This window comes from Muntiacus reevesi, chromosome 7, assembly GCF_963930625.1.
Source record: "Muntiacus reevesi chromosome 7, mMunRee1.1, whole genome shotgun sequence".
Classification (NCBI taxonomy): Eukaryota; Metazoa; Chordata; class Mammalia; order Artiodactyla; family Cervidae; genus Muntiacus; species Muntiacus reevesi.
In genome coordinates, this window is record NC_089255.1 from 88,528,939 (window position 1) to 88,541,497 (window position 12,559).

The window sequence follows — 12,559 nt, forward strand, 5'->3', positions numbered from 1 at the left end:
GCAGGCTACAGTTCATCAGGTTGAAAAGAGCAGGACATGACTGAGCGACTGAGCACACACGCAAACATACGAGCATGAATGTATACACAGTCATATCTCTTCATCCTCAATTTACTTACAAATTACCTACCATATGAAAAGTTCTCTACCTGATCTTGGGGATAGAAAAACAACCATGATTGGGTTCCTCTCTTCAAACAGAAAACATAATTACCAACCCAGCCTCCAGTTTGTTCCACAAGATAGAAATGCCAGCTCTTCTCAAATTAGCACCTCCTTTGTGGACCGACATCTCAAGTGACTCAACACGGTTCTGGCTCAAAACGTCCAATCAACATAGTGCAGTAAGCCTTATTCCCAGTTCCCTGGCGCTTAATCCTTAACATATCATTAGGTAGTTATCCAATGCTTGCTGACTGGTTTATTACTTGGCGAAACCATTAACTGGCATCCACTTGGTAACATAACAATAATAAAATAATGGCAGCTGCTAATTGATAGCTGATCAGGTATCAGACACTCTGCCAAGCACTTTAAATACACTTTCACATTTAACTCCATTAGAATTTGTTATTATACCAGTTTTAAGGATGATATAACTGAGACTTTGAGTTTTAAGCAACTTGCCTAATGCCGCACGGCTACAAAATGATTTAAACTGAAAGTTCTGTCCATAACCGTGAACACCTCACTACCTCTGAAAGAGAAAGGTCCTATCTGGATATAACTTGAGCCAATGAAATTTTGATTCACAACTAATTATACTAAAAAAATTAGATGAATAGAAACAGCTAAGTCAATCAAAAGGATAAACAATCAGGTAAACAAAATATATTTAAAAAAAGCAAGCCCATAAGCTATGTGTGTATGTGTCCATGTATTCTTAAGATTATTTACCATTTTAGACTTTAGATATCTTTTCTTTGCATCAGCACCCATTATCAGGACTTGACTATATATTCAATAGTTTTAACAATTGAAAAGGATATTGCTTTTAATGATGTCTCTGCTTTGTCAGCAGAGTGATGATGCTCTACACGTACATATCTATAATAAAGTTTAACTTATAAACCAGCACAGTGAGATATTATCAATAATAACAAATAATGAAATAGGACAACTGTAATGATACACTGTAATAAAGTTATATGAAGGTGGTCTCTTTCTTTCTATCAAAATACCTTACTGTACCATATTCACCACTGTTTTTGTGAAGATATGAGACATTAAAATGCCTACATGATGAGATAGCATTAAGCTACTACTGACCTTCTGATAATACCTCAGAAGGAGGATCTCACCAGCTTTGGGTGATTCTGGGCCATGATGTGGCTGGTTGGATGTTAGCAGCAGATTGAGATAAGTGGGCATCCCAGGTGGAAGAAAGTGGAACAGAGGAAGATTTCACCATGTTACTCAGAACAATGTGCAACTTAAAACTTATGAATTATTTCTAGAATTTTCCAATTAATCTTTCTGCACCACAATTGGTCCAAAAATTGGTAATTTCAGTAATCCACTGCAGCAGGTAACTGAAATTGTGGACAGGGAAACCACTAAGGGAGGCTGGGGGAGAATCTACTGTACAACCACTAACTCCAGAAACTGTTGACTGAAAAAAAATGTACAACATAAGAGTTAAGCTTTATATGGGGCAAAATGAGGGCTGCAGCCTGGGAGACAGCACCCCAGAGAGCTCTGGGTAACTGCTCCAAAGAGGTAGGGGGCAAAGCCAATATACATGTGATTCTGGTGGTGAACACGGAGTTCATGCAAACATTTATCTTCGCAAAGGCTTTCTGCTAGTCACAAGGAGCTGATGTCATGATCAAAGGATTTAGGGCTTTTCTAGCTATGAGCAGGTGCAAGGATTGGGTTCATAAAATCAGCTACTGAAAATACCTAGTTCTCTGGAGACCTGCTCTGCGAGTCTTCCCAGAGCACAGAGTGCCTCAGCCCTGATCTCTACCTTGAAGCCCCTTCGGCAGGTGCTGAAGGTCCGCAGCCAGGGCAGCACATGATCTAATCCTTACAGAGGTAGATGGCAAGGGCTCAGAGCAGGTGACAATTCGTAGTTGACAAAAACTCTGTTCTAAGGTAAATGTTCTATGTATTTACTTATTTATTTAATTTTGGCTGTGCCACAGGGCATAGTTCCTCAACCAGGGATCAAACGCAAGCCTCTTGCAGGGGAAGAACAAAGTCTTAACCGCTGGACCACCAGGGAAGTCTCGAATGCTCCATTTACATGAATACATGATAATGCATATATACCTGGAACATCACAAATATAAGAGTGAAGAAACATTTATTCTAAGCAGAATAAGGCAAACTTTACACTTTCAATGTATCAAAAATTTCTCTATTTCCTAAATGCAAATAACTAAATATATAACATGTTAATATAGCTTTCTGGCTAAATTTTAATTATGAAAACTTGGAAAATTAAGCCTTATCTCCTAAGCAACTACACCCTGAAAACAGATACATTAAATATTTGTGAACATTAGACATAATGAAAACAAAGTATGACATAAGAGCTAAATTACAACTGTCAAGATTGTAGGCCTAAAGTTACCAACTTATTGTGTGGATCACAATAAACTGTGGAAATTCTGAGAGAGATGGGAATACAAGAACACCTGACCTGCCTCTTGAGAAACCTGTATGCAGGTCAGGAGGCAACAGTTAGAACTGGACATGGAACAACAGACTGGTTCCAAATAGGAAAAGGAGTGCATCAAGGCTATATATTGTCACCCTGCTTATTTAACTTATATGCATAGTACATCATGAGAAACGCTGGGCTGGATGAAGCACAAGCTGGGTGTTCACTGGAAGGACTGATGTTGCAGCTGAAACTCCAATACTTTGGCCACCTGATGCCAAGAGCTGACTCATTTGAAAAGACCTTGATGCTTGAAAAGATTGAGGGCAGAAGGAGAAGAGGATGACAGAGGATAAGATGGTTGGATGTCATCACTGACTCAATGGACATGAGTTTGAGTAAACTCCGGGAGTTGGTGATGGACAGGGAGGCCTGGCGTGCTGCAGTTCATGGGGTCGCAAAGAGTTGGACACGACTGAGCGACTGAACTGAACTGAAGCACATTTAGTCATAAACACCAAGTTTACTTAAATTTTATTTTCTTGCTTTTAACAATTACTAGAAAGGTAAAAATACATATACAGAAATGACAGAAGAAAAGAAGGGCAAAGCATGAAAGTTTCTTCTAGAGGTTTATGTAGAATTTTATGACATCCTACCCCTTGATAGTTCCTTTATCACAGATGTTAGTTAGTAACACTTATGAAGAATAGGATTCATCTGGCCTAGTCTATCCTGCCCTATCCTATTATCCAAATACAAAGAGTCTTTTCTCTATTTGACTTCTATCACACTGGCAGGCAAATCCTTTTAAGAAGTTGGTAAAGACATAGAGATGGTTGGATGGCATCACTGACTCAATGGGCATGAGTTTGAGTAAACTCTGGGAGTTGGTGAAGGACAGGGAGGCCTGGCGTGCTGCAGTCCATGGGGTCACAAAGAGTCGGACACGACTGAGCGACTAAACTGAACTGAACTGAAAGACACAGAACACAAATTTAAATATTCTACCTTCTATTCTTAGTTGATGCTTTGCCACAAAAGTAGTGACTTGCTGAAAGTACCTAGTATTCTCCCCAATGCCTGATACAGAGCGTGCATGCGTGCTAAGTTGCTTCAGTTGTGTCCGACTCTGCAACCCTGCATGAGGAGAAGGGGGTGACAGAGGATGAGGGGGTTGGATGGCATCACCGACTCAATGGACATGAGTTTGAGCAACTCCAGGAGTTGGTGATGGGCAGGGAAGCCTGGCATGCTGCAGTCCATGGGTCACAAACAGTCAGACACGACTGAGTGACTGAACAGCAGCAACATGGACTGTAGCCCGCCAGACTCCTCTGTCCATGGGGTTCTCCAGGCAAGAACACTGGAGGCGGTTGCCGTGCCCTCCTCCAGGGGATCTTCCCGACCCAGGGATCGAACCTGAGTCTCTTATGTTTCCTGCATTGCCAGATGTGTTCTTTACCACTAGCACCACCTGGGAAGCCCCAATATACAGCAGATACACCCCAAATTTTACAGAGCTACTGATAGGAAAGCAGTGAGTCTGCTGGTAACGTTCCAAGGTTACCAACCTTCTTAAGCTTCAGTCTCTGTAACTTAAAAAATGAGCCTAATAGTATCAATTTCATAAAATGTCTATGAACATGAAGAGTGCCTAGTGCAGTGACCACTTAACTATTACGTTTTATTTTGAACCATGGTTTCCTCATGGGTTAAAGGGATCAATAAAATCTAACTCAAAGAGTTGTGTGAATTAAATGAGCACACATAAATCAATCTGTTGGCATAAATGCTTGCTATAGAGTAGGTCTTCAATAAACCATAACTCCTTTCTTTGCTATCTTGCCTGTAAATACCTATTTTAAGATCCACTAGAAATTTAAAATAAAAAGTATTAGAAGGTTACTAGTTGTTGAAAGAGTAAAAATCACAGCATTCTAATAAATTTCTATGACTGTATCTGGCACTGCCATAACTTTTCTATGAAAGCTGAAAATTAGCATTTATTAATACATAAACTATGTTCTAGAAGAAATGCAAATAAGCCTTTTCAATTAGAATTCATCCATATTTTTACCTTTTCTTCTAGTTCATCCTTCAAACACTGATATTTTAGCTTCAGTTTTTTGTTCTCATTTTCATTCTGGGTTAATTCCTCTGTCAGTTTGTCATACTGCGATTTCAGCTTCTCCAGCTGACAACGGTGGACTTTAGCCATATTCTTATCTTCTAAGCTTTCTGCCTGAGGAACAAAAAAGGAGAAAAGAGAAAGTCCACTGGCCACAGCCAAACTGTACACAAGACAAATTCCACATTATATCAGTGGGCAAATACTTGGAGATTTTGCTACTTCTAAGCATTCCCACACAGACAGACATGCAAAGGAAACATTCTTTCCGTGTGTTCAAGCTCCGCTTAGCACTAACTGAGCAACCAAGTAAGTGCAAGGTACTGTACTGGGTGCTGAAGATAACAGGCATGAACCATAAAAGACATAGACGCAACAGTCAAGTTTGACAACGATGAATAAGAGGGTCTTAATAAAGGTGTGAGCAGGGGTCTGTGCAATCCAAAGGGCCACCACCTGCAGAGAGATGTCCCCACAAGGACACTGTGGGACGTCATTGCCTGATCAGTGTCCTTTTCCACAAAAGGAGCTTCACAATATTCTCTTTCAGGCTACCTCCTCTTTTTTTGTGTGAAAGAATTGTGTACTTTTTTGTGCAATGTAATTATGAATACCACTCCTGTGGGGTTAAAAAGATTATGAATAGCAGTAGCGAGAAAACTATAAACAGCTAAGTATGTAAAAGGGGTTTGCCAGGGATTATTTCAGAACCAATAATGCAATAATGTGCCTGGTTTTTGTTTATTATTTGAAATATAACCAGAATCAGCTTTAAAAAAAATTAGGAATAATGTGCGGAAGGGATTCAATAAAGATTTGCCAGGTATGTGAACTTAAATACCTTTAAAAGGACAACAGTGTAAACACTGGCTCTATGTCAGGCACGGCAAAGAGCACGGGTGCAGACAGCCTTGCCCAGAGGCCAGTGGTGAGCGGGGCCAGCTCACAGAGACTCTCAGGGAGCCGCTGCTGTTCATCCCCCAACTGTGTCCAGTGATGCTGTTTGATAGCTTGAAACCAGTCAAATGGGGGCTCTTAAATCATGAACTTGGCAAATTCTACAGATCAGGGCTCCCCTCTGCCCCTGGAGAACGTGTTTTAGAACACTAATGCCTGGGTTTGACGAAGAACTTACTTCTTTAGGTGGTCTCATTATTATGCTTACATTTCATTTGAGGGTTTACACAGTGATGTCACTCACAAAAACCCTGTGAGAGAGAAGACGTGACTGTTCCCATTCTACTGATGAAGTACAAAGAGGTTACGTAACCTGACAAAGATCCTATGGCCAGCAAATGGCAAAAATACACAACTCTACTCTTGGTCTTCTGATCCCAGTAAGGCTCTACAAAATCATCTTTGTTGAAATCATCATGAGGTGATAATATCCTTCAAATAACCTTCAAACAGCCTTCAAATATTAATAGCAGTAAGAGTGCTTCAGTAAAATATTTTACATTTAAATTCAAAAAATAGGCATGAGAAGGGTAGGTGTTGATGGGAAAAAAATATATAATTTGTGCAGAGAAAAAAAATATGGGTAATGTTTCAGAACTTTCTAGACTCAGAAAAAGTGATAGATTAAGGTGAAGCCAAAAGACAGAGACAACATTCACAGCGCTACTTATCTATAGCCCTCCAGTACGTAACTCGATATATTAAATCTTTGATGATGACCACTGCTATAAACCACTTTAATACAAATGAGTCAAAAGTACAGGATTATACTAATAAAACAGCATGAGGTGGGGTTGGCCCTCATGGGTGATTTCGGTTTAGGAGAACAGTACTGAGCTCTCACAATCCCTGGTCTCCTTTTAAGCACATATGCTGCTACTTTTGTACCACATTAAAGAGTGACTACAAAATCCCTCATCTCAGTCTTCCAATTTAAAAACAAACTAAAAAAGAAAAAAAAAAAAATCTAAGCAGCTAATACCTGCTGCCTGTCCCTCTGGAGAGGTATGAATATACCCCAAACACACCAAAATAAAAGGCAACCTAAATATGCTGTACTAGTGGGACCCACAGACAGCTACGGAAACAGAGGAGCAAGAGATTTATCTCAACCTCAGCTGAGACACAGCCACCTTCAGTGAATCTGTGACTTCACTTTCACTTTTCAGTGAGTCTGTAAGAGACGTAAAAAATTAACTGGGCCTTGAAAGGTTAGGCAGCCCTTTTCCTCAGGCAGACAGTGGGGGAAAGACAATCCGAACGAACAGCAGGCAATGAGAAGTTGGAGCAGGAAATGGTTTTCCCTATGTATGAGGCGCGTTGGAGAACAGAAAAAGGCTCCAAGTGTGAACAGCTCAGGTGGGACCACATCAGGGAGGACTAGACTAGATCTGAGACTTTGTTCCAGAGATAGTAATGGGTTTTGAAGGTTTCTGAGCAGGAAGTGATATACTCGGATCAGCGATCTGAAAGAGGCAACACAGGTGGTATCTGAAGACTGAAAGGGAGGAGTTGGGGGTAGAAGAGAGACTAAGGGGGAAGTAGGGAGGCTCCTCAGAGCTGTGTCTCATATCTCCACAGTCCAAATAGCAGCTTGAAATCCATTTGCTACTATGACGCACACTATACTGTTCATATGCCAAGGCGTCCAGGGGCAAATGCAGTTTCTGTCAAGCAGGCTGTACCTCCTGACTTCACCTCCCTCTCAAGAAACCATATTATCAATACAATGTGAGAATGATGTTTTTACACAGATGATCTTGAATCTGCAAGAAGTGATTTACCAGCTCCTGCTGGAATGAACGTTTATCACACAACTACACAGTGATGATAAGAATACGAAATACGTCAGTCATAGCAAGAAGAAAAAGAGGGTGCAGTTTCAACATTCCCAGGAAAACTGAAAGTTCCTTGAAAGAACCATTTCTCAATTCATGACCTAACAAATCATGACATATGCATCCTCGGGAAAAACGCCACCTTCCTTTGAGATTCACACTATTTCAACCCTGCCTTCCTTGTTAGCAGTAGCCAACCAAACAGTCATTCTCTTCACTGACGTTTTTGGCGTATGACCCATTAACACCTTCGCAACAGCATCATAAACACACAAATATCTACCCAACAAACTAACATCAAAGTTATTTGACCCGTTCTCTTCCAAACACTTTCACCCATATTCCACAATGGCAGCCCACTGCATTACCACTCGCCTGGACCTCAACTCTGAAAATCAAAGCTCCAGTCGAGGAACTCCTACCAAACAAGCAGCCTGCAGTCATCGATTCCTTTCCCTCCACTCTCTCGCTCCTTTGTCCCTGACACTTCAGTGGCAGCCACGCGGCAGCACATCACCTGCTCCCAGACTGGCCTCGTGTGGTTGGTACCAGCCTTCACCACCATGAACAACTCACTGCACAGCTGCTCTACTCGAGATTCACATCACCAATCCAAGTCCATCCCTATCGACCTTCCCAAGCTCACTGAGCTCTTTCAGAACTTTCAGAGGAAGATATGCCCTGTCTCCTGCTGAAATCTATCTACTCTGTTATTGGTCCATCCCCTCACATCTCCCCACAGGCCTTCTCCCCCCATCTGTGACAAATGGAACGAACACATTATTTAGTTCATCTTTTAGCCTGTCTGCCACACTGACACTCAAGACTCTACTCTTCTAAAATGTCCCGCTTAGGTTCACAGGATACCGTTTTCTGGCTCTCCTCCTGTGTCACATGTGGTTCTTTGTTCTGTATTTCCTAGGAACTCTTTCACAGTTTACGCGACTCTTCGCTTAAACAGTGGTGTCCTAGAATTTCATCCTCTTCTTTCTCCTTGCATAATGTCATCCAAACCTTGTGATTTCAACTACCAGCAATGGATTACTGACTCCCAAATATCTAACTTGAATCTCAACTTACTCCTCAACTTCTAACCCATTACGTACTAAACTGTTCCACCTAGACTTTCATGATTAGGTTTAAGGTCTCTTCCCCCTAACTCAACAACATGTTAAGAAGCTGAATTTGACATTACCACTCTCTCCAAATATGCTGCTCTGTGTATATTATTCATCTTGACAAACAGCTTCATTATCTATCTAGTCACCCAAAAGCAAACCTAGCCAGTCTAGAGTCTAAACCTTTTCCAGTACAGCAAAGTAGTTAAGAACTCAAGTATCTGACTACCTTAGTTCAAGCCAGTGTAAGACCTTGGAAAAGTTACTTCTCACATCTGAATTTCTTCATTGGAGAGGAATTAACATCACACAATCTACAGAGATGATGTATGAAATGAGTAACACACATAAAGTTCTTACAGTAATAAAACCAGCACAATCTAAGTGCTGAAAAAATGTCTGCTAGTATTATTATTGTCACAACCAACCAATCAATATATGATGATATGTATTTTATTTTTTATATATGTATTCATATATATATGTATATATATACACATATATATATGTGCATTCTCTTCTCTATATCTCTGATTCTACTTTTGCTTATGGACTCACCAACATTGAAAGACTATTATGTAGGACAGAGGAGCCAAGATGGCGGAGGAGTAGGACGGAGAGACCACTTTCTCTCCTAGAAATTCATCAAAAAAATAACTGAACGCAGAGCAAACTTCACAAAACAACTTCTGATCGCTAGCTGAGGTCATCAGGCACCCAGAAAAGCAGCCCATTGTCTTCGAAAGGAGGTAGGACAAAATATAAAAGATAAAAAGCGAAACAAAAGCGCTAAGGACGGAGATCCGTCCCGGGAAGGGACTTAATAGAGGACGTTCCCAGACACCGGGAAACCCTCGCACTGGCGGGCCTGGGGGAAGTGTTGGAATCTCAAGAGTTTGAATCTGACTGGGAGGGATAGAATAAATAAAACCCACAGATTACGAGCCTAAAAGCAACTCCCAGCAGAAAAGTACCCCAGACGCCCGCATCCGCCACCAGCAAGTGGGGGCAGAACGGAGAGGAGCGGGCGGCATTACTTGGGGCTGGATCCGGGCCTGAGCGCCCTGAGGACAATCAGAGGGAGCTTTTGTGAGTTGCCAGCTTGAACTGTGGGATTGCAAAAGAGAGAGAAAATTAACCGGCCCGAACACACTGCCGGCCGTTCGCAGAACAAAGGGACCGAGATTCTGGGCGGCCGAAGTCCGCCGGGAGGGTCGCGGCGAGACGGAGGGCGCGGGCGCCCGACCGGTGCGGGCGGGAACTGGGGCTGGGGACGCGGAGGGCAGAGGGCGCGCACGCCCGACTGGCGCCGGCGGGGACTGAGACTCGGACCGCGCGGGGCAGAAGACGCGCCGCACCCGGGGAGAGAGCGCCCGTCAGGCGCCTGGCTGCCTGGGCCGCTCGGGCGGCGTGGGGCCGGAGCGCGGGCCCAGCTTTGTGTGCCGCGCTTTTGTGAATCGCCCGAGGGCTGGAGCCGCGCGCAGCGTGGCGCGCGCTTCAGACAGAACAGCCCGGAGCCTGAGCAGCGCAGACCGAGAAAAGAGCGCAAGCCCCTCCCCGGAGCGCCGGCCCCTCCCCGCACGGCCCCTCCCCGCACGGCCCCTCCCCGCACAGCCCCTCCCCGCAGCGCGACGGAACTAGCTACCTGAATAAGAATCCACCTCCGCCCCCTGTGTCAGGGCGGAAATTAGGCGCGGAAGAGACCGGCAACAGAACCCAAATAAACAAAGGGAACCGCTTCAGAAGGGACCGGTGCAACAGATTAAAATCCCTGAAGAAACCACCGACTGACTACACCGGAAGGGCCTGTAGATATCGAGAAGTGTAAGCTGGAACGAGGAGCTATCTGAAGCTGAGCCGAACCCACACTGACCGCAACAGCTCCAGAGAAATTCCTAGATATATTTTTTCTTTTTCTTTTCTTTTTTTTTTTTTTCTTTTTTTTTTTTCTTTTTTTTTTTTTAAGTAAGGAAAAAAAAAAAATTTTTTTTTTCTTTTTTCTTGGTTCTCTTTTATTTTCCTTTAAAAATTCCTTATTACTCCCCCATTACTCCTTAACTTTCATAGATTTTTACGATTTTTTTTAATTAGGCAAAACAATTTTTTTTCTCTTTCTTTTTTCTTTTTTTTTCTTTTTCTTCTTTTTCTTCTTTTTTTTCTGTTCTTTTTTCTTCTTCTCTTCTATTTTCTTTTTCTTTTTCTCTTATTTCTTTTAAAGCCCTCTAGCACTCCTTTTACTACGCCTTAATTTTCATTTTCAATCCACTATAACCTTACAGAAGAAAGGGAAAAAAAAAAAAAAGAAGAGAAGCCCTATTTTTATACCAAACTTCATATATATTTCTAAAATTTCTTTTGTGTGTTTTGGGTTTTTGTTTTTAATATAGTATTTTTAAGAGTCTAACCTCTACTCTAGATTTTTAATTTTTGTTTTTCAGTATATGATATAAATTGTGAACATTTAAGAATCCAATATTCAGCTCCCATTTTTATTCACGAGTGTGTTGATCATTCTCTCCCAATCTTGACTCTGTTTTCTACCTCAGAACACCTCTATTTCCTCCTTTCCCCTTCTCTTCCCAACCCAATTCTGTGAATCTTTGTAGGTGTCTGGGCTACGGAGAACACTCTGGGATCAGACAACTTCGTAGATCTGTCTCTCTCCTCTTGAGTCCCCCTCTTTCTCCTCCTGCTCATCTCTATCTCCCTCCTCCCTCTCCTCTTCTCCATGTAACTCGGTGAACCTCTCTGGGTATCCCTAACGGGGGAGAAACTTTCCACCATTAACATAGAAGTTTTATTATCAGTGCTGTATAGTTGGAGAAGTCCTGAGACTACAGGAAGAATAAAACTGAAATCCAGAAGCAGGAGACTTAAGCCCAAAACCTGAGAACACCAGAAAACTCCTGACTGCATGGATCTTTAAGTAATAAGTGACCGTACAAAAGCCTCCATACCTGCACCGAAACCAACCACCACCCAAGAGCCAATAAGTTTTAGAGCACGACATACCACGCAAATTCTCCAGCAACACAGGAACATTGCCCTGAACGTCAACATACAGACAGCCCAAGGTCACACCTAACACATAGACCCATCTCAAAACTCATTACTGGGCACTCCATTGCTATCCAAAGAGAAGAAATCAAGATCCGCATACCAGAACACTGACGCAAGCTTCGCTAATCAGGAAACCTTGACAAGCCAATCGTCTAACCCCACCCACTGGGTAAAACCTCCACAATAAAAAGGAACCACAGACCTGCAGAATACAGAAAGCCCACTCCAGACACAGCAATCTAAACGAGATGAAAAGGCAGAGAAATACCCAACAGGTAAAGGAACATGAAAAAAGCCCACCAAGTCAAACAAAAGAGGAGGAGATAGGAAATCTACCTGAAAAAGAATTTAGAATAATGATAATAAAAATGATCCAAAATCTTGAAAGCAAAATGGAGGTACAGATAAATAGCCTGGAGACAAAGATTGAAAAGATGCAAGAAATGTTTAATAAAGATCTAGAAGAAATAAAAAAGAGTCAATTAAAAATGAATAATGCAATGAATGAGATCAAAAACACTCTGGAGGGAACCAAGAGTAGAATAACGGAGACAGAAGATAGGATAAGTGAGGTAGAAGATAAAATGGTGGAAATAAATGAAGCAGAGAGGAAAAAAGAAAAAAGGATCAAAAGAAATGAGGACAACCTCAGGGACCTCTGGGACAATGTGAAACGCCCCAACATTCGAATCATAGGAGTCCCAGAAGAAGAAGACAAAAAGAAAGGCCATGAGAAAATACTCGAGGAGATAATAGCTGAGAACTTCCCTAAAATGGGGAAGGAAATAGCCACCCAAGTCCAAGAAACCCAGAGAGTCCCAAACAGGATAAACCCAAGGCGAAACAC

The 12,559-nt window shown here is 42.1% G+C and overlaps 1 protein-coding gene across 5 annotated transcripts in view; it reads right to left on the reverse strand.

Moving 5' to 3' along the window:
• The window catches only part of CEP128 (centrosomal protein 128), a 452,993-nt gene that overhangs the window by 271,647 nt on the left and 168,787 nt on the right, over positions 1-12,559 (reverse strand). For all 5 annotated transcript variants that reach the window (XM_065941397.1, XM_065941396.1, XM_065941392.1 and 2 more), the window contains one exon: positions 4,689-4,853. In XM_065941397.1, the coding sequence (XP_065797469.1) occupies positions 4,689-4,853 (165 nt within the window). The remainder of the gene's footprint in view (positions 1-4,688; positions 4,854-12,559) is intronic.